The following is a 22837-nucleotide window of genomic DNA, read 5'->3' on the forward strand; positions in this document are numbered from 1 at the left end:
CCTCTCCCTTTGTCGAAGCTCCAGCAGGATGCTTCGACTCACCAATCCCCCATGTTCCTGTGTGAGGGAGGCCACTGGAACTCCACTGCGCTTCAGCACAGCCGATGAATGACCCCTCTGAAAGTCTAATGTCACCAGAACGAGATAAAGTCCAGTCTGGGGGACGCAGAACATCCGTGATGTAGGATTAAAAGCGCCACCGTGGTTCACAGCCGTGTTAGTTGACGTGAGCTCCCCGCTCGGCGTCGTTCTGTGGTCCAGGTTTGAGACAAACACCACAGGGGAAAGCGGTAATAAAACGTAATCTAAGATGATTCATAAAAAATGTTAACAATATATTCAGTCAACAACAAAATGTGACTGGACTCTGAAAACCAGGCTCAAGTCATTTAACTACGTTAAATTTGATTTCAACCAATAATTTCACTATGGTTTTAATCTTTGACCTTACTCCTCGCTCTATCAATATTAAAGATGTTTATACAGTTATATTGTCTCAGGATGTACTTTACATTATTTAAGATGAGTTTGTGGGGGGAATCACAAAAAATGACTAACGTTAGCTGGGTTCTCACAGACTGATCACAAATGCTTTGTCATAGTGTAGTTATAGTTGTGTCCATGGAGGGGCAGTGTTGTTGCATCTGCAATTTAAAGGGACAGTTCTCCCAAAAATGAAAATTCTGTCATCGTTTACTCACCCTCAGGTGGATTCCAAACCTGTATGCATTTCTTTGTTCTACTGAGCACAAAGGAAGATATTTTGAAGAATGTCAGTAACCAAACAGATCTTATTCCCCATTTACTATAGTAGGGAAAATAAATACAATGGGAGTCATTGGGGGATGAGATCTGTTTGGTTACTGACATTCATTTTTGGGTGAACTAGCCCTTTAATGTAGTTATTTCAGTACTAATATAATGTATTTACGTTTTCTACATTCACATTTATGCACTTGGCAGGCACTTATCTAAAGCATCTTAGAGTGCATTAAATCTATATATATATTTATCAGTATGTGTGTTCCCTGTGGTTCGTACCCATGGCACAAGTTGAGCTACAGGACCACATCAATCAAATTTTTATTAAATGAAGTATCTCAATTGCCTGTTTTACTGTATCTTTTGCCTCTCCTGGAAGAGTTTTCATTTCCACTCTCTGTCTTTTCCTGGTTGGGGTTTTGTCTTCTGTTGTTCCTTTCTTTCCTCCTAACCAGCTTCCAAACATCATCCAGATTCAGGCTTCTACCAGAGCTGGTTAGTTCTTCTGTATGACTGAACAGTTTTTCAAACGTTCTCAAATGATCCTCCAGGGTTTGACGTAGTGATGCTATATCCACCTGCAGTTCCACAGCAGAGCCACCAGGGGTCACAGTACAGTTGCCACAACTCTCCTCCAGCAGGTTTATTCGGCCTGCTAATTCCTCCACCTCCTTTCCCAGACTCCAGAAGTCACTGACTGAATAATCATCATCTTCATCCTCTCCGGTGGACGGATCCGGTGTCGGGTAGCCTAACTGATTCTTTGTGCTGGTCCAATCCGAATATGCCACAGGGTCATCACTATGCATCTCACCTTCCTCCGGACGCTTTTTCCGAAGGGAGGCTAGGCTCCTATCATGGTTCTCAATTTTGTGCTGCATGGAGTGTATTTTCTGTAAAAGATTTGGTATACTGAGCTCTTTCTGTTGGTTGTGAGACCATGTGGTGAATTCCAAGACCTCCTCTCCTAGTAGCACCTCCAGGACCTCGGAGTGGCGTAGAGCATCACTAAGGAGCGAAGAAAAGGTGGCCGCCAGGCCTTGAATTTCTGTCGACTTTGCCTCGTCCTTCTCTTTCAGGCTGCGCATCTCCATCTGGCTGTCTAAAAGTGAAGCCTTTAGCTGGGATATATTGTTGTTTATAATTCTGCTTCTGCCTTGTTCAAAGGCCAGCGATTCCTTCATATTCAGCAGGCCCTGATGAAGATCTTCCACTTCTGTCATCCAGCGAGTCTGACTCCTCTCCATCTCTGCATCTTCAAATGCAAGTTGGTTCTTTTTCGCTAAGCGTGTCACGTTCGCCACCTCCATTTCAAGCCTCACCAGAGAGTCAGCGATGGACGCGCAGTTACAGGCTTGCGCTGCAATAGGCGAGTCATTTCTCTTTAGTTGATGATAGATGTTGTTCAGGTCCAGCTCTATTTCTCTCAGCTGGCCTTCGTGTGCACTTACATTAGCCTTAAGCTCGCTAATGCTGTGAAGCACCCTGACCCGAACTGCTTCTACCTCCAAACCGGTTTCTGCAAAGTGGACCTCCGAGTCCTTTTTGACCTCTTCTACTTTCTGGCCCAGATTCAGTAGATTCTCTCGCAGGGTTTGGAGAGCACTAGCAGTGTCTTCTGAGGTGTCAGACAAGCTGCTGAGCTGTGCAGAGTTTTTTTGTGCCCTCTCATCCAGTCGAGTGATGGCCTCCCACACTCTTGACTCCTGCGCTGGTTCGACCGACTCGGCACGTTCTCTCTGCAGTGTCCCTTCCAGCCTCTTCTGTCCAAGTCTTACTTTTTCAACCAACACGCTAAGAGACTGGAGATTCACCTGGACACATAAACACCAAAATCATTTATAAACACCTTCGTTATTGGGCTCATTCACTAATCTTGTGAACTTTTCTACAGAGATGGTTTGTGCGCGTATTATGTAGGGATGCACGATATGTAAATTTTGGCCGATAACGATAACCGGTAGTTCTTTAACATTGGAAGCCGATAACCGATATATTGGCCGATATACAGTATCTAAATATTAATATAAAATTCCCTAAGACTGAAACAAAAGGCAAAACGTGGACAACTGCTTTTATTTGAAAACATTCACTTCAGAAAACAAGGTAACCATTAGCTCTCTTTTTTCCCCTGAAAATCATGTACCGAGCCTACTTTACACTTTTCTGGTATATTTTTTTAAATTAAATAAACAAATTATAGATTTTCTTTCAGAGCAACCCAGAGAAATTTTCTTAATAGACACGTCTAACAGGTCTCAAGAAAGAAAGCATTCAGACAGCAGTCTGATTTAAACAATATGCTTTTGTTCCTATAATTTACACATTTATAAATATCTACATACTGTACCTACATCAACAATGTTTTGCTAATAGCAGTAAGTGAGTGATCACGACGAAAGATGTAATGTATTTTAACTGTGAGCAGCGTGCAGCTGAAGAAGTTTAACAAGAGGAAATGATTTATCGGCCATAATATATCGGCCTAAATTTTATTATCGGCCGATACCGATAACATTAAAAATGACCATTTACCGGCTGATACCGATATGGCCGATAATTTATCGTGCATCCCTAGTATTATGCTAAATAAGCTCATTCAGAACCACTTGAATTTGTTCATATTAACAAATCTATGTGTGTAAACAGTTTTTGTAAATCCATGAAGGTGTAAGGGTGTTGCCATATACTGGTATTGACAATAATTGTGATATTAATAACTGTGATAATTGATACTGTGTTAAAACACATTAGGGCTGTCATGATATCAGATTTTCACCACATGAATTAACGTGGCCAAATCATTCACGATACAATTATCATCGCGATATCTGTTCAAATGTAAACAAATAATTTTGTCAGTCAAATTCATCTTTTGTTTTATTTATTTTGTGTTTTCGCTTTTTTGGGGATCAATTTTCACGACATGATTTGGTCAGATTTTCACTATGTGATTATTGTGGCCAAACAATTAACGATAACATTATTATTGCGATATCTATTCAAATATAAATGAATAATTCTGTCAGTCAAATTCATCTTTCATTTGATTTATTTTGTGTTTTCTCTTTTTTAGGCCAATGAATCGCACTCAATATGAGTGAGGCAAAGATATAGTTTGAGTCCATTGTGGTTCTTAAGTAAATAAATGATTTACGATATTTTTTATATGTGCAAAATTAACACAATATCGATTATCATGGGTTTTAATATCACGGTTATTGACCATACTTTAACATTTGCCGTAAAAGTCACAATGGTTACAAACAAAAGAGTAAATGCAATAAACTAAATTAAAGATGAACTTGACAGAAGCTTCAGGAAATGTAATATTTTTCATCAATTTCACAATCATTTACAGTTATCCTAATTGTTTGGGCCACAATAGGTGTGTAGTGAAAATCTTATATTGTAACCGCCCTATCCAGGAGCTATCTTGCTTGAGTACACATGCATGCACCAGTGAATGAAACCCATTGTGTATCTCTGATATGTGAATTGTGTTTACAATATTTTATGACCTGTGCATCTATGCTCTGACTGATCTGATCCTCCATCTCGTCCTTCAGCTTTGTTAGGTTGTGCTGCAGAATGTCTTGCTGAATCTGAAATGCTCTCTCCATCTGGTCTTTCTGTGTGTCTAGTTGAGTTTTCATCTCGCTGATCTGCAGATGGCTGTACTCTAATTTCTCCTCAATATTTCCACTGCGAGCTTCAGTCCGTCTGGATGCATCCCCAAACTGTTCCAGCCGCAACTGCTGCATGTCCCTAGACAGCGCGTCCACCTCGCCGGACAGATGCTGCAGTGTTTGATTGAAGCTTTCCAGCACTGGCTGAAGTTGACTCATCATAATTGACATCAACTGATGCATTGACAGGAGAATAGATGAATCAAGTATTGGCAGAGGTTGAGAGGTAGGGATCCCTTCTTTTGCACCTAGAATATCGATAACAGGCCTCTTTAATGTTGTAAGCATGTTTGCATATATCCTAATATCAAATCATAAAAATGCAAAGTCAATGCAAAATAAGTAAAAGAAAAACATCGTTTATTTGTTTGCTCTGTGCAGTTGGTTTATTTAAGGTTATGCACAATTCCGTGTCAGCATATTGAGTCAAAAATAGCTTGAAATCGTGCTCACGCAGATAGTCTGCCTGCCAGCACAGAATCTCGAGGGATTGTGATATAGTCTGACAGCCCAGTCTGAGCTCTTATAGTGCTTTCATTAGAAAGAAGCTCATCTCTGCAGGCTTCCAACACATAACACTCACTAACACGCTTCAATGTGACAGACCACGAAAACAAATGCATTATTTTGATGGATGTTCCCTTTATAATCTGTAATTGCATTTGAACTGAATGAGCTCATTGGATAGATATCATTTCCTTGAATGAACCTTTTCAAATGTCAGACTGCAGGAGAAGCTAAAATCTCATTTGCGGACTTCTGTGACTCATGGATAGATTCAATGACATCTCGGCCTTCTTTCTTTGTGTCTGCTTCCGTCGGTCCACATCTTTGGATGATTACATCACCGTTGGAGTTTGTATATAAGAAAGAAAGGATATCCTCCAGAGGAAGATGTTATTGTTGGAAGGGGTTGTGTTCACTTGAGGGTGGTAAAAGTGACTATTTCACAGTATGCTAATGCTTATTATAACATATCAGTCTAAATGTGTCCCCTGCAGAGGTGGACAGTAACGAAGTAAATTTGCCTGAGTACTGTACTTAAGTACACTTTTTGAGTATCTGTACTTTACTTGAGTATTATTTTTTCTGAGTACTTGTACTTTAACTTCACTACATTTGAAAGACAAATATCATACTTTTTACTCCACTACATTTATAAAAAGGTCCAAAAGTAGAAAATGGTTTCTATGCAGCGGGGTTTCCTGTGTGCACAATTTATCTGGCTTGCGATCTGCCAGGACCTTTTACTGTTGCCAAGTATTTCAGTTTTTCTAAGCTCGCGGTTTTCCGGCAAGCTTTGAATGGCCATTTGGCAGATTTCTTTAACGCAAATCTGGCAACTGTGGGATCTTCCCCGCTAAACTAATGTAAACGTAGGCGCTGCTACATCGTTGATAGCGCTCTGAAAAGGCAAATAGAACATTAAAAGAGGAAAAAGGCACATGTTAAAGTGTGGTGTAATCATCTGTGGGTTACGATCAGTCAAAGATCGTAGAAGCATTGTCATGAAAATGATCGGCATAACGGCTAAACGGTAAATAAGCATCACATACACCTTGAGCTACACGTGCGTGTTAACTTCTGATCTGCTGTTATATCATTTAAAGCGATTTGGAGAATGAATGATGTTTTTACTGAAGTAACTATAGTTGAAGTATTCCTGTTGAAATAAAAACAATAGAACCCTGCCCAAAATACAACATAAAATGTAATGGATTTAATGGTTATAAATGGGAATTGTACTATGGATACTATGTTGTCTACTTGTATGTGATGGATTCTATTGCTGGGATGGTAAATCCTATTGGGATAAAACCCAAAACACACTACAAAGAGGAATTTAATTTAAAAATCTCATTCTAATTAAAAAATTCATTGTTTTTTTTCAGCAGGGATGGTATTTGCATTAAAACCACAGTATCCACAAATTTACCATTTTCTAAATATAGGAACCATACTCCAATTAATAATCTTTAGTAAAACCACAGCAACTAAACATACCATAGTTTCATTATACTAGCTATAGTTTATGTTTGTAGTTAAATTATGGTAATAAGTCCAACAAACACATGGCTTCTACACTTTACTATTTACAAGAACCTTACTACTTACTGGTAAATTGCTGCTAAAACTGGTAAAGGGAATATACAAAATAAAAGAACACTGCTCATAAATACATATAGGCCTAGGGGGCTAATGAGGATAATTAGGCTAAATGATCATACAGGATTATATCTAAACTAAACATATGTGTGCTAAACATATAAAGCTCTTAAAGGAGTTGCTCACTGCAAAATTTGCCCCCATTGACTTTCCATAGTAGGAATAAAAACTACTATGGAAAGTCAATGGGGGCAAATTTTGAAGTGAACTACTCCTTTAATACCACTGATTCTGTGAGCTACTCGGTGTATTCAGTAGGGTGCTTCAGAGGCACAAGGTATACGACAATAAAACAATGCACAACTGACATAAAGGAAATTTACTTTTAATACTTGAGTACTTTTAAAAGCACGTACTTCTGTACTTTTACTCAAGTAAGAATCTGTCTTTACAACTTTTACTTGTAGTGGAGTAATATTTGACCAGTAGTATCTGTACTTTCACTCAAGTAAGGAAGTTGTGTACTTCGTCCACCTCTGGTCCCCTGTGTGCTGGACATTGTTGCTGAAGGGTTTTGATTCGCATTCTTACCAACAGGGCTCTGATGAGGACCACGAATTGTATGCTCCTGTTGAGGCTTGTCGTCCCAGTCTATGTCCTCTAGTTGGTCAGTCAGTATTGGACCGCCTAAAAGAAGTTTGTTTACAGTGGGAGAGAAGTTAATTAAAACATTCGAAGTCTGAGGACAAATATGGAGCCTACTCATGTGCTCGTTTTAGAGGGGTTATTTTAAAGGGATAGTTCACCCAGAAATGAAAATTCTGTCATGAATTACTCACTCTCTAGTTGTTGCAAACCTGTAAACATTTCTTTGTTTGGTTGAACACAAAGATATTTAGAAAAATTTCAGCAACTGACATCTGGGGCATCATTGACTACCACAGCAGAAAAAGTTAAAATGGTAGTCAAAGGTGCTCTAGAACTTTTTGCTTTCCTAAATTCCTCAAAATATCTTATTTTGTGTTAAACGGAACAAAAAACAATATACAATTATTTTTCCTTCTATGGTAGTCAATGATGCCCCAAAACTGGCAGTTGCCAACATTCTTCCAAATATCTTTCTTTGTGTTCAACAGAACAAAGAAATGTATACAGGTTTGCCAGGGCTGGTCTCTTTTAATAATCTGGGAAAAACGTTTGATTGTTGTGCCAGCCATAAAAGTACTACCCTGGTGGTTATTTAGGATATGTGGGAAAGCATGGCTTTTAAGTTGTTATTCTTCGTGATTGTGCTCACTGGCATAAGGCACTGCATCTCCAGCTATCCTAAATGCCAGCTGACTCTCTCTTTCCTGTTGAAGCACACTCACTGAGCCAGAAGTCTACTGCTTATTTCCTCTTTTTGTTAGAAGCAAAAAAAGGTCATTTTAAAGAAGCAAACATGCAGAAGGTGGCGGGTATGAAAGGTTAAAGGTGAAGCCAGGCTTGCACATACTAAAACAACGAACTTGCCTGAGCCGTTGTTGTCGTTAACCTTAGATTCTCCAGAATGTTGGCTTTCCGACTGGTCCTGCCTGGACTTTGCTGAGACATTGTCCTCATCCTCTGGAGATTTGTCTGGGAAAGATAAATTAAATGTGGAGTCAAAACACACAAAAATGGGCTGATCGCACGGATGCTTTCAAGCTAAATATTCTTTGACATTGTGAGCAACCAGATGAGATACAGGAACACTTTCTATTTTCATAAATAAGTCAACAACTTTAATCAAATTCTAAATGAGCATGCTGTGGTACCTTTTTCCAGGCAGTTGTGTCCTCTATAACCCGGGCAGCACTGCCAGTGCACTGAAGAAAGTGTAGTCTGCTTTTGCTTGTACATAGGCCGTGAGGACAACTTATACCTGATCATCATAATCGTCAGCATCAGCATCACATTCAGAATGCTCAGCATATTTGTGAAATGTACTGTCGGATATGAGGATGAATGAATCAATGCATTGACTCACATGATGATTTGGCAGTCTGGAACTCCATCGGGACAGGGGTTCACTGATTTAACTGTCTGGGTCTCAGTGCCACACAGTAAAGCTGTAGTGACCACACGTTGATTTACATATGAACACCAGTTTCTAAAGAGAGAGAGAGAAGGTTTGGAATGATAGATTAAAACCTAGAAGAAAAAGCTGAGGTTGGTGTTTACAGCCATAGCAATTGCAGATTTAGATCTATGTTTTCCTGGCATCATTTGCCATCATGGCCAGAGACAGATTTTCACTTTGAAAGTAACTTTATGTCAGCATATTTGTGTATGTTTTTATATTCTGTTGTGTATGAGGGAATATCATAAGTCCACATTGATGATAATGTTTATACATTCCCAGTCTTAGTGTAGCTATACAGGAATGTCCACAACATTTATTCTAAAAATATTTCATCATAATTTCAGAGACATGGTTAGTTGCTTTCAGTCCTACATTTAAACATATGTTTCTAATATTGTAATTAGGGATGCACCGTTATGTCAATTTTGACAGATAATGATAACCTATAATTCTTAAACATTGGATGCCGATATACCTAAATATTTATACAACATTTTCTGAGACTGTAACTAACAAAAGGCAACAACTGCTTTTATTTGGAAACATTGACAGCAGAAAACAAGTTGACCATTCGTACTTTGTACCAATACTTTACACTAGTTAAAGATTCGTTACCGTAATATGATAGGAATTTATTTAGCTACTTTAGAGTTTTATTTATGTTTTTGTTATTATTTCCTATCATTTGAATCGCTCGAGTTGGTTTAATGAGTCTAATAATAATTCTTGCATTTAGGAGTTAATATACATCCAGACGGTTGTTATCACAAAATAAATCTTGACAGTGTTCAGGACTCGGGTGTGAGACTACACAGGCTTGGTTTTCCCACTTATTACATGGTTAGATACCATATAAGTATAAAGTACCATATAAGTATAAATACGTAGTTGGACACAAAAAAATATTTTATTATTTTACTAGCTCATTTGTAACTAATTCAAACATGACAAAAGTGACCGCATTGTAGTACATTGAACATAATAGAAGTTGTTCAGATCAAGATGACTCGCAATACCCAGATGAGTGACCAATCAGAATAAAGTATTCAAATGAGCTGTGTAATAATTTGATTTATACCATCTACAATTGCATAATTAATACCAAAACATACCAGCCATGGGGGGATCGTTCTATTTCATTCATTTTGCACCCAAAGCATTTGAATGCACTTGTTTCATAACAATGATGGACACTGTAATTGCTGATAATGCATAAGCTGTACAGGAGAACAGAGAACAGAGTGCTGCTGTCATTATAAAGATTACATAAGAGCTGTGTGACAGAAAAAGCATTTCTGTAGACAAATGGGATGTTTTTTTTTATTTTATTCCAGATGCACAGCCTGTTAGCACAGTTGATTCATCTGAAGTGAATTTACACCAGCATTTCTCACTCGTCTTTTTCCAACTGACCTTTCTTTCATCATCCACTGCATAAAGAAAATGACTGAAGTGGGCTGTCCTGTTTCCTCTGTTTGTCACCTTGAACCATATTACATTGTCCAGAAAAACATCAGCCCTCATTCAGCTACCGATTCGGTCATAGTGAATCATGACTAAAGACAAACTCTGTCTGTCGCTTTATGGCTTTATCATTAATCTGCCTCCATACCCACATGTGAACATCCTTCATCAGTCCACCATTCTTTCATCTCTGCTCCTCTTTTATCTCTCTTTTAATCCTTTTATTTTTCTTTAAACACCTGAACACTTTTGATTAGAACTCCTCCTGTGTCTTCACCGGACACATCTTTAGTTCATCTTTAGCTCCGGTTCAGACTAAAAGGCCCTTGTAAGACTAAGATATGGACAGCTAAACAGCTGCATGCCTGCATCCCTCGCAGGTGAAGGTTTGGGTTTAACAGTATGTTTCTTGTGCTTTTAAGAAAATGTAGTAAATAATTTAAAAAATTAACTTAAATTGTTAAGTTGTTTGAAAAGGATGGCTTATTTGCTGAAATATGCTGATTTGATTTGTACAACACAAATTTGTCATTTTGCTTATTATTCAGCAAGAGACTATTATCATTAAATGAAAATATATTAATGATGTTCAGTTTTTCTGAATTTGCTATTGATATATATGTGTGAGCATATTGTATGAACTACTGACAACATTTCTCTCAAGTTCCAAATAAAAATACTGTTTTTATTTGCATTTATTTGCAGAAAAATAAAACAAGACACACTGGTCAAAATAACGAAAAAGATGCAATGTTTTCATTTTCAACATGTATTTTAGCAACAATTCAAAAACGTATATTTGATGCAATTACCCTGACATCCATAATGTATGTAGAAATTAAGGCCAAAACTTAAATTATTTTTTAGCTGTATAATTCCCATGTCTTTAAAAGCTTTAGCGTTTTAGTCTAAAGCTTTAGTTTAAATTGTGGAGAATATTAATAACAAGGTGCCTCCAAAAGACTTACCCTCTATGTGCAGGAGGATGCAGTCTCTCTCTTAAGGGGTTCACAGAGTTTTGAGGTGCGCCAACAGGAGCCATTGAGACTGAGATGCTGTGATGTCGATGATCATGTGTGGGTAGGTGATCAGTTCCGAAGGCGCCGGGCATCTGCTGTGCCCTTTCTCCCAGCCCCACTGCCTCTTCTTCCTCCACGTCAGGGTCCCTGGCCCTCACCTCACTGTGACAGCTCAGAGAATTCAGGACTGCAAACACCAACAAAGGCAACGTCTGTGCCATCCTGCTGAAGAACCCAGAGGTACTGAACGTTTGAGAGTAGCCCTGAGCAATTCTGGAAACTTTTCTATGTCTCTCTGTCCACACCAGCCGGTATCCTCACTAACGTGCCTTTGTCTCCACCCTCTCACTTCCCACTCCCCCTCTCTCTCTCCCTCCTCTCCCCTGACAGTATCAACACCCTCCAACAATTGGAGGAAATCTGCCTTGTGCTAAAATCATAAATCAATGTTTTGCGGCGCTATACAATCCGACAGCACACACGCAGACCCACACAAGCTTACACGCTGCTGTCTCGTGCATTTCATGACACTTGTTTCCAAGGAAACAGTGAAGTGGAACGATCATGTTTACATTCAGGCATTTGGAAGACTTGACTTTGGGATATTAATATTGTCAGTGTGCTCTCTGGTAACTGAATTTAGTTAAGCTACATAAATACACAAAGTCATTTTGCTTTGAAAAGCAACTGGGGAAATTTGAAAAGATCTGCAGATCTTTTTGCCTTTTCAGCTATATGTCCCTATAGTTCCTATATTCTGGCTTAAAACAGTGTTTAGATAGAAAACAAGAACGGGCTTTCATAACCTGTAATGTACATATACATATACACTGTCTGCAGTGATAAATCCTTTTTATAACACACAGGAGCCCTTATTCTTACTGACCCAATTTCAGAAACGTTGCTTCCCGAACTACTTCATCATCGGAACAGACATCAGCTGCTTTTTCTCAGCAGGGACTCGATGGATCCCACCTACGAAGAGGTCGGATTTGATTTAGGCTGTTTGAAGCAGGGTCTAGTGTGACGAAAAGGTGGCTTTTGTCAAACCAGAATTAAGAAGGTATTTTGTCTTGCGGTGGTCTTCAGGGTCTCTGGCTTTATGTCTATGCTTCATTGCTTCAACAGTGTGTAACTCAGCTGTGACAACAAATATAGGGTCTTCTGGGTCAGGCAGTCCACGCCCCGCACACAGTCTGTGCTTTACAACATGACTTCCTGCCCTCTGACCACAGACTTCCTGCTGTTAAAGGTGTCTGTTGTCCAAGTCGACCTTGAGCAGAAAAGCACTGGAGTATGACGTCATCGACTCTAGAGTTTGTCTAATAATATATAATAATAAAAGACTCCCATTAGAAATAAGCATTGATGTAAGACAGACCAAACCTTTCACAAACATAAAGAGCACAGAGCATTTATACAATTTAAAAATTAGAGACTTGAGCTTGCATATGCTGTTCAAAATAAAGGTGCTTTAAAGGTTCTTCACAGCAATTAGAATAACCATTTTTGGTTCCACAAAGAACCATTTAGTCAAAGCCATCTCTTTACCTTTTTATAATCTGAACCTTTTTTCGCCACAAAGAACCTTTTGTGTAACAGAAAGGTTCTTTGGACGTTAAAGCTTGTTTATGGAACCATTTCGAAAAAAAGTTTTTTTTATGGCAACGCGAAGCACCTTTATTTTTAAGAGTGTTAGCATTCAATAAAAGTCAAATTAATGTGAAAATAGGAAAACAGCAACTAAAAAACACTAAACTGTGGTCTGGTTGGTATTCACTTCTACCCATTCACTTCTATTGTATAGGCACACAACCAATGCAAGTCGATGGTTACCGCTGTTGTTCGGTTACCAACATTTTTCAAAATATCTTCTTTTGTGTTCTGCAGAAGCAATAAAGTCATGCAGGTTTGAAATGACAAGAGGGTAAATGATGACAGAAATGTCATTTTTGGGTGAACTATCCCTTTAACCTCTATCCAAACATCCTGATGAGGCATAATCTTTCAAATGCAGCTTTTCACCAGAAAATAAATATTACTACATGTTTATTTAAATATATTTGGAAACGCGCTAGTTCTTTACTGCAACACAAATATTCTAGAAAACAAACTGGCAAAACCTCATTCAGTACAGCTTTTCAGATAAATTGACCCCCACTGTGCAAGAAAGTTTGTATATTTGGTTGTTTCGTGCATGCATAAATCTTTTAAATTTTAAGCATTTGTTGCAGCTGATGCGTGCATCTGATGGATGTTTTAATAGCATGTAAATTGCTTTAATCCCTCATAGAAACAGATGAGCATGTGATGCAAAACCTCGGTCTCATCTCATCAGTGATAACATCTCTCCTCGCGGGCTCTTTTTCTTCTGTCACTCATCATCTGCTGCTTCTAACCAATCATCAGCCACCGGGTGGGTTGGTATTTACCATCCTCAGCCAATCACGTTGCATTAGAGAAATCTTGCTGATCTGTGACATTCGGTTGACAATACATATTTTTAGCATGGGAAGTAAGGAATGATTCAGCTTTTTTATTTGCTTTATATTTATTTTCTTTTAGTGCAATTAACACTATATTGATATATTGAATAATTGCGTGTGTTAAAAAATACACAGTTCACTGTAGTAATGGTTGTGTGATAAACATAAAAAAAGAATTTATGTTTGATTCAAATAATCTTTTTTTTCTTAAAGTGTTCTTGTGCTCCTCTCAATATTCAAATTCCATGAAGGCACAGCACAGTGATTCGTGTAGAAAACACATGTTCTCAATGTAAAAGAGGTCATAATTGTAAAGAGCATCTGGTTTTAATGCCCTACAGCGTAATAAATATGTAATCAGTCTCCTCGACGTGGCTGTGAGAGGGAGAGAATGTGTGTGCGGGGGGGCTGTAGCCGCAGAACGACTTAAATACACTGCAGCATCCAGCAGGTTCTGTCTCTCTGCATCTCGTTCTCCTGCGCCTGCTCGCTTCTCTCTCTCTCTCTCTCTCCATCAAGTGTGTGTGTGCATCCGTCTGTCCCAGCAGAGAACCAGTTTTCCTCTCGTATCATCTGAAGCTTTCAGCTCATCGACAAACAATCTCACCCTCTGCAAACCCAGCCAGGCCCCGTCTATCTGCAGAGCATCGTCTACAAGACCAGCATCCAGGATGGATGTTTTCATGAAGGGATTCTCCATGGCCAAGGAAGGAGTGGTGGCCGCTGCAGAGAAGACCAAAGCTGGGGTTGAAGAAGCAGCTCTTAGGACCAAAGAAGGGGTCATGTATGTAGGTAAGTGCAGACGTTCGGAGGAAGCGAGAAGGAGGGGCTCTAAAAGTGGTCTGTGCTGGGATTTCAGGATAAAATGATGTAGTGCTGACAATGGTAATAATAATCTTGTCCTGTGAAGGTCTCTGCGATTATTCCCTGTGGATTTAATACGTATGTGATGGATGAGGCTGCATCCCATTAGGATGTGTTTGGGGGGGTGTCTGAGGTTGCATTATAGTCTAACGTGAGTGTGGATGGATGCAGCTGTGTATTTAGGTTACACAGATGGTTAAAAAAGATGCTGCAAAGATGGTGCGTGGAGAGAAAGCCGGGGTGTGGTGAACCGAAAAGAGAAAGAGGTGCAGACGATGTTTGGGACGAGGTAACCAAATTCAGTGCCAGGATTAGTGCTAATGCTTTAAATAACAGAGAATGCTTATCAATGCTATCAAGTTGTAATTATTATTATTACTTAAAACAATAACTATTATCAACATTGCATTGAATGCATCAAAAAGCATCGTGCATGCACACCAGTTTATTTATTGTTTGCATGCATTATGTAGTATTATTTATGTGTGAAAGAGAGAAAGTCGGGGGGGCATATAGAGGTATCAGCTGAGCACTGCAGCATTTACTCCCTCCCTCTCCGCACCCCCGTTTCCATGCGTGTGCGTGCGTGCGTGCATGTGTGCGTGTGCCCGATGCAGCAGGATTTGCCTGGCTGTGAGACGTATCTGATGACTAACCCTCACCATCCCCCTGCACCACTGAGAGAGAGAGATATGCAATGCTGTGTTATGTCATACATGCTCAGAAATGAACAGATGGTAAACGGCAAGAAATACAAACTACAAACAATGAGAACATGGCTATATAAAGCACTGTCGTTGCTTTTTTAAATGATCTACACATTATATGAGGTCCTACACCAGAACAGGAAGTTCTCAAAAATTCATACAATCTCCCCCCGGTGTAATTTTCATCACTTCAGTGGTCAAATGATCTAATACAATCAACTCTCAGATCCTCTGATGTCGGCCCAGCATGCAGTGGGGTGTGATGCAATCTTTTTAACTCCTCCTCCATCAAGGGCATCTGTTCTGAGGTCACAGTCCTGCTCTCAGTGTGTCGTGTCAGGGGGCTGCAGAGTGCTTATAAGGCATTATGTGCACTAGGGCGTGAAACCGTTCTCAGAGTGATTGTTGCAAATGCAGATTACGTTTTCTCCTCTTGCAAGATCTGTGAAAAAGCTACACGTGAAGCTACTGTTGGAAATAATGTGCCATGAATGGCCTTTGGTCTGTGTGACGGGTTTGTTGGGGCATGATGGGAACGTCATGTTCGGGACGGCATATGACGCAGTCCAGATCTCTTCAACACAGAGTGCATAATGTTACACACACTCATATGAATGCTTAGATCACTGCAATAAACAGATTTTGTTTTTAAAAAACAGATATATATTTACATATAACCGATTTTGATTTATAGCAGTAGGTAATGCAGAAAGCTTGCAGGAGAGTTGTGGACATGACTTTGTCATATTTATAGATTTAAGATTTACGCAGTATACTTGAGGGTGGTCTGTAATACCTGGAGAATGTTATCTGTTAGATTTAGATTTTTTTTTTTTTTAGATTTAGATTCAATTTATTGTCATTGCCCTGTTAACACTGCTATTCAAAAAAAATCTTATTTTTGCTCATTTACAAGTCAGATTTTTTAAAGGGTTGAAGACAGGAAAAAAATATTCTTTTAAGAAGCCATTCCAAAATAGTCAATAACAAAATATTTTATATTATTTAATTGGGTTCGATCCCAGGGGATGGCACATAGCCAGAAACAAAATGTATTATACAATGAAATGTAAGTCGCTTTGGATAAAAGCGTCTGCCAAATGCGTAAATGTAAATGTAACAAAGTATTTCGTCAGAGTACACAGTTTCTTTTACATTTCTGTCAAAGAAAGATGCTATGAAGAAAGAATACAGTCTAAACATATATATTACATACTCAGGCTAGAAATTTAATTGAAATGGTCTGTGGGTTGAATTATTAAATGTCAGATTACAGTGATACCCACATGTGTGAATAATAACAAGAGTAGAAATTAGACAGAAATGTAAGCTCTTTGAAGCAGAGTTATTATAGTTTTGTATTAGTTTTAGTATTTTTATGAATTTTATATTTTTCATTTTATAATTCATTTTGGATTAATTTTTTGTAATGTTGTTATGTGCTTTTGTCAATTTATTTTAATTTTAATTTATTTTCGGTTAATAATTTTATTGCCCCAAACTACTTTAAGCTTTTTGGTGAGGCAACATGTTTTGTTACTTTTCAACTATATTCTTTTATTTGATTTCAACAGGAAAGTTATAATAATTTTAGCTTTGGTAAACTTTGCATTGAAGGCTAAAATATTATTTTCTGTTAAAAATGTGTTTTATGATTTATTTGATACCTTGTGGTTCTAGAATTACATATTTACCTTTTTAACAGTGAATGACCTGCACAACAAGAGAGACATGTATGCAGGTTTGCATTGTGAGATTAGATTGCTATTGCCCTTTAACTATTTCAGTCACTAAAATAGCCCAAAAAACACCAAAAATATTTTCTAAAATCATGTTTTTTATGTGTGTTCCAAGTAATATCAATGCAGTTGGGTTGTTTTGATTAAGTAATAATAGCTCAAAAATACAGCTAACTAACATAATTAAACACAATAAAAACATGATGATGATAATAAAACAATTCATTTATTTTAAGTGATCTATTATCTGTTTTTTGCAATTGAGCTCTTCATATGTACACACACATGGGCCAAATTCACCATTGATATTAAAAAAGAATGTGTGAACCCTACTTGTCTGAGTATTCTGAATCTGAGATGTCATATGTCTAGATCCTTAAAAGCAAATGCATTCGAATTGCTCATTTATAAGGATTGGTTATGGATATGTTTGTCAGTTTCACAATGTTGAATTGTTTAAAAATGTTGTCTTTCAGGCAACAAGACGATGGAGGGGGTGGTGTCAGGCGTAAACACAGGTAAGAAATATAAAATATGTCCCACCAACTGCTAGAAATCATAGAGAAGGACAGAAACTAAAAAGGACTAGAAATTTGAAAAGGACAATGAGCTCATTTCTTCTCCCTCTCTGTTACATAAATTCTGGCAGTGTCCCAGAAGACCACCGACCAGGCAAACATTGTGGGTGAGACAGCGGTGGGCAGCACTAATGAACTGGGACAGCAAACAGTAGAGGGACTGGAGAATGTGGCTGCATCCACCGGCATGGTCAACCCGGTGAGTGCTCCATCACCGCCTGTAGATGTCACTCTTTTCCCTCTAAAACAAACATTTTACAAGCATACAGAATTAACTTGTATATGATATTAATACAGCATATATATATATATATATATATATATATATATTAGGGATGTAACGATTCACCGTGAGCCGGTTGAAAATCGATTATAATGTGTGACGATTCAAATCGGTTGAGGTGTGAACTGAATCGCAATACATTTTCTGAACAGCAGGGGCCGCTATTTTCACTGCAAATCTAAACGTGGACATGCTGATATTTCTTAAATGCAAAAAAATCCAAGAAAAGCTCAGACAGTATTAGTTTGTTTATATTAAAGAGACTTTTTTTATTATTAATTTGTTATAAAACTGCAGTTTAGTTTTGTTATTTGAAATAAAACATTATTTTATTATACAAAGAAACGTGAAGCATTTAAGAAATAATGCAAGGGAAGTTGTTCATTTCTAATTTGTTTTAACTCATTTTGTAAAAATAAATCGTGAATAAATCGCATCGTGAGATCAGAATCGTGACTCGCATCGCATGGTGAGCTGAGTGAATCGTTACATCCCGAATATATATATATATATATATATATATATGTATACAGTATACGTTCTATTGAACTGCAGTATAGAGACTTTAAATAACTTAAGTCTAGCTTGAGGATCTAAGTCTAGCCTATAGGAACACTATAAATATGTAGTATATGGTTAATCTATACGTGTATAACACTTGCTATGTATAAATGATGTATTTTATGTCTTAACATGTTTTGTCTGTTTTTTTTGTGCGGTTGCCAGGATGAGGCTTTATATGAGGTGCTTATTAAATGGGGTTGGGTGCTATGGAGTCCATGCTGCATTTGAAACTAAGCATTAACCTATTCCTTTAGCTGACCGCTGAATGACATTCCACATGGATGGGACGAATGTATGCAACCATCCATCTAACAGCTCCCTTCCATTAAATGTCCTGTTGGGCTCAAATGAGATTGATTACATTGATTAATAGAATTCACATCAATGTCTAGTGTTATTGATTTCCTATAGCCAGTGGGAAACAAGTGCCATTGCACTGAATGGCAGACCTGTAATGATCTTTAGTTACTGGCAACAAAAAAGCATCTTGATTCATCTTGTGAATCAAATCTGTCATGTATTCTCAATGCAATAATAACTGTTTTTATTGCACTTTAATACAAACCTATTGATGGCAATATAGCTTGCTGCTTCTCAGTAAATCATGCATGATTTCCCCGATTTCTTTTTGAATATAATACCATTATTATAAACTTTGGTTCTTTTAATAGTCTTTATACTAACCTTTATGTATCTTTGAACAGTTGTGCATGCAGGAGTGATGGCTTAGGAGCAGGGGGTTTTCTCCCAAACAAAGAAATGCATGATTTTTTCAATGGTAATCATAAATTACCATACGGTGCAGGATTTCTACCTCTTTTTTTTAAGATAATTAACTTTGATTAAATACAGATATAAGAGAAGTTACTCTTTACAGTCAACAAAATCAAAATGTGCCTTTACTTAATATCGCTGCTGTTCTTCCAAAACCTCAAAAGCTAATGGCAAAAACTAAAAATCACAAAATATGGAGAAGGACATCAGCGATATGTTCCCTGTCTTACTGGGCACAATTTGCTTGTACAATTATATTCCAGCAAAAATGATTTGTGCTTGAATTTTTTTACTAAAATGCAATAATTTTCTCCACCTCTGTAATGACAATCACAACTGCTTTTTGCCCTTCTGTCACGACTGATTCTGATGGATAAAATCAAGTCTCAGCCTACATTGGTTTTTACATTGCCTATGGTTTACTCTAAAACATATCACAGAAATAAATTAGATTGTAAATGGCTTTAATGAACTGGAAGGGTGATAACTGAAAGTAGAAGAATGAGACCTGTGTTTGTGGCTGCCAGTGACTCAGCAGAACAGCCTAGTCCAGCTATACTGCAGAGAGACAGAGCGAGGGAGAGAGAGAGAGAAAGACAAGACGGAAGAGGACGTGCTTGCCATCAGCACTCACCTTCCACAGGAGCTCTATGGCCATTGCTGCTCTTCTCGGCCTCTGCAGAGACAGTCACTGCAGTAAACAGGAGTGTGTGAGCGGTCCGTGGCTGTGCTGCATTCGTGCATGTGCGAATGGATGGCATTTATTATGCACATGTTTAACACATGACAAAGCATTGGATGCTATTGAGATCCACTGCTGAAAATATTAATATCTAAAGTAGAAGACAGAAGTATTCTGGATCTAACTGTGTCTGTGTTTTACAGGGTGACTATGGGGGTATGGAAGGAGGAGACGGTGGAGAGGTGAGAAGAAAGCGTCTGTACACATTGAATGGGGAAAATTTCATTTAAAGGGGAAAATGCTTCATAAATGTTACAGTAAGACTATTACAATGGCTCTGTGTATTTAAGGTACACGCCATATTTATGTACATATAAACATGTTGGAGTTGCTGGTATATTAACATGATATCAGTAAGTGACGTATGCAGTTAGGAATATGGAAATGTAAAGATTCCTGTACGTTACCGATAACGACTCTGATGTGAATATTTTGTCTTTTTTTAAACAGGGTTATTAGTCCAGAGATGTGAAGCTGGAAATGTTACCCTCTCTTCCCTCTGACCTCCCACCTCTGAGTTTCTGCTCCAAAGTCTCCGACCCCAGATGTGACCGATATTTTTTTGTGACTGTATGGAAAACCAGAATCCACAAAGACTATCCCTTTGCCCCGTAGCCTTTAGATGTGTGACGCTTCCCCTCTTGGCCAGCTGTTCGTCTGTGGTGTCGTCATGCTGTCCATGTGTTATTCCCCCATTCCTCCGGCCCCATGCCACATCTACTGAACAAACATACACTCTCACCCCTTTCACGAAATATGGAAATGTGAAGCTCAGAGGCTTATGTCAGAGGTTGACATGGTCTTAAAGGAGCATTGTTGAAAAAAAAAAAGATAACCGCATGACCAGTAATGTAAGAAAAGCAATACATCTCATTTCATCAGGGCATGTAGCAATGCGCGTCTGGATCTGTGAGATCACGGCCATGTTTATATTTATTTCGTCTTGAAAATGCTGCAATGTACACAGTGACGACAAGTGTGTACATTAAGAGATACATTACATTCCTTTAGTTCTGTATGTGTGACGGAATAGATTTACTTGTGTGCTTGACCAATAGACCTACTGTGTGATTTGTTAGAGTATTCTAAGAATAAATGTTTATTCACGAAATGTGAGCGCATACTGTATACAAAAAAAAAGATTATCTGTATTGATGTAGCAGTGCTAGATTTGCTTCTTTTCGTTAGCTTGTCTTTTCACACTTGAGATTTGGATTTTAGAGAGATTTAGAGATCTGCTTTATCTGTTGAGTGGGTCATGGGACCCTCCAGGTGCTTCGAGAGGAAGAAATTAGTCAAGCCCAATAAGTGGAAAGAGATCAAATGCTCAAACACACGCATCTCTGTTTTGTCCTGATTTTGTTGCAATGCATGCAAAGTCGGTGTGCAACCATACATTTGTCATGCAAGCAATATATAGCACCACTGCAGTTTGTCGTTCTGGAGCGCTGTGCTGATTTTAGGCGCTATGTTTTATTGAGGAAATGCTAAGAAGTGTAGATCCTTGCTTAAGACGAGTGTCGTCATCTTCGTCAAGTCTTTAGCCCCTCCCACTTGTCATCTTGGCCATCGAAACCCCACCCTCGTCCGTCATTCAATAGTGTGTTTAAATTCATCCCAAGGCTTGTATTTGTTGTAGGTACTAGGACAAAGCTATCAAACATTGTAGTTTGTTTTTTATTTGAAGCCACAAAAGCCCTGACTGCATGTTGCCTTATTAGCGCTCCTATTCACACAAACACACACACACACACACACACTCTTCTTTCTAAAGCCTCTCTTGCTCTCTCTCTCTCTTTATCTCTCTATCTGACTGACACACACACACACACACACACACACACACACACGTCCCGCATATGTTTTAAGTTGGCATCAAAGCAGACAAGCTGATTTTATAAACTGTACAAGTGAAATAAAGAGTTTTGTTGAAATGTACGCAGCGGTGTCAAATTTGATTTTAAGCAGTACTGAAACTTTAAAAATTTAGTGTGTACTAACGTTGTGTTTGATGTGTTAGAAAGGTATTATGAACTACAAATGTAGCTCTAAAGTTATGTACGCATCAAAGTTTTGTTATCAAACAAGTGTTCAATAAAAACAAAGCTAAGCATAATGCTAGCACATGATCCCCTAGAAAGCAGCTAAACATGCAGGTAAATTAGAATAACAAGATAAAACATGTTAAAACGACATCAAAATTGCTTCTTTAATATGAGACTCTTGGCTAAAGCAAAGGTTTTTCTTTCTGTAAAGGACCTTGAGAAGCTTATTCATGCTTTTATTTTTTCGCGACTCGATTACTGCAACGCTCCTATAGGAGTCAGCCAGACAGCCCTGGCGCGTTTACAGGCCGTGCAGAATGGATGCCAGTTCGTTTCCGTATAGAATACAAACTTTTACTGTTTGTTTTTAAATCCTTAAACGGTCGGGCACCAACGTATCTTGATGTGCTAATAAAACATCATACATTGGCTAGGCCTTTGAGGTCTTCTGATCAGTTACAAACAGTTCCCAGATTAAAACTGAAGGGCGATCGCGCCTTTTCGGTTGCGGCGCCAAAACCTTTATAAGTATAAGGAATATTAGATCCTTAGATGTCTAGTTTTATATTCTTGTTAAAAACTTATTAATTAAGTCAGGCTTTTAGTAATTCTGGAGGTTGAGATAGACATTGGATGTGTATTGGATGTGTAGTAGAGACATGTTGGATGTGTATGTTTGATGTGTATTTTTGTGTCTTTTTATCCTTGTACAGCACATTGGACAACAACAGTTGTATTAAATTGTGCTTTATAAATAAAGAAAAAAATGCAAACATTTCGAACTTTAAAGGGATAGTTCACCCGAAAAATTTTTCCTTTTCTCACACTCAGGTTGTTCCAAACCTGTATAAATGTCTTTGTCCTGCTGAACACAAAGGAAGATATTTGGAAGTATGTCAGTAACCAAACAG

General features: G+C 38.2%; 2 protein-coding genes across 3 annotated transcripts; one reads left to right on the top strand and one right to left on the bottom strand.

Annotated features, from left to right (window-relative positions):
• Positions 1-187: 187 nt before the first annotated feature.
• Positions 188-11522, bottom strand: mmrn2b (multimerin 2b). The gene is made up of 7 exons (XM_057357882.1): positions 11094-11522; positions 8566-8688; positions 8354-8460; positions 8070-8174; positions 7149-7244; positions 4284-4699; positions 188-2576 (listed from the first exon to the last, which is right to left on the bottom strand). The coding sequence occupies exons 1-7, from the start codon at positions 11363-11365 to the stop codon at positions 1101-1103; spliced, it is 2595 nt and encodes an 864-aa protein (XP_057213865.1). The 5' UTR covers positions 11366-11522; the 3' UTR covers positions 188-1100.
• A 2521-nt stretch (positions 11523-14043) lies between these two features.
• sncgb (synuclein, gamma b (breast cancer-specific protein 1)) lies at positions 14044-21819 on the top strand. 2 transcript variants are annotated; one of them, XM_057357924.1, is made up of 6 exons: positions 14044-14422; positions 17417-17458; positions 17590-17717; positions 18528-18545; positions 20025-20063; positions 20332-21819. In XM_057357924.1, the coding sequence occupies exons 1-6, from the start codon at positions 14302-14304 to the stop codon at positions 20338-20340; spliced, it is 357 nt and encodes a 118-aa protein (XP_057213907.1). In that variant the 5' UTR covers positions 14044-14301; the 3' UTR covers positions 20341-21819. The 2 variants fall into 2 exon arrangements, with proteins under 2 accessions (XP_057213907.1, XP_057213908.1); XM_057357925.1 differs by lacking the exon at positions 18528-18545 and having other exon boundaries at positions 14050-14422.
• Positions 21820-22837: the final 1018 nt, after the last annotated feature.

Source organism: Triplophysa rosa, linkage group LG18, assembly GCF_024868665.1.
Source record: "Triplophysa rosa linkage group LG18, Trosa_1v2, whole genome shotgun sequence".
Classification (NCBI taxonomy): Eukaryota; Metazoa; Chordata; class Actinopteri; order Cypriniformes; family Nemacheilidae; genus Triplophysa; species Triplophysa rosa.

Bases quoted from the DNA above. Each gene is read 5' to 3' on its own strand.
- mmrn2b (XM_057357882.1), bottom strand. From the start codon at position 11,365: ATGGCACAGACGTTGCCTTTGTTGGTGTTTGCAGTCCTGAATTCTCTG. The intron at 8,689-11,093 runs GTAAGTCTTTTG...CTCTCTCTTTAG, and splicing joins CATCCTCCTGCACATAGAGG to AAACTGGTGTTCATATGTAA. The intron at 8,175-8,353 runs GTACCACAGCAT...TATCTTTCCCAG, and splicing joins ACACAACTGCCTGGAAAAAG to ACAAATCTCCAGAGGATGAG.
- sncgb (XM_057357924.1), top strand. From the start codon at position 14,302: ATGGATGTTTTCATGAAGGGATTCTCCATGGCCAAGGAAGGAGTGGTG. The intron at 14,423-17,416 runs GTAAGTGCAGAC...GTTGTCTTTCAG, and splicing joins AGAAGGGGTCATGTATGTAG to GCAACAAGACGATGGAGGGG. The intron at 17,459-17,589 runs GTAAGAAATATA...AAATTCTGGCAG, and splicing joins GGTGTCAGGCGTAAACACAG to TGTCCCAGAAGACCACCGAC.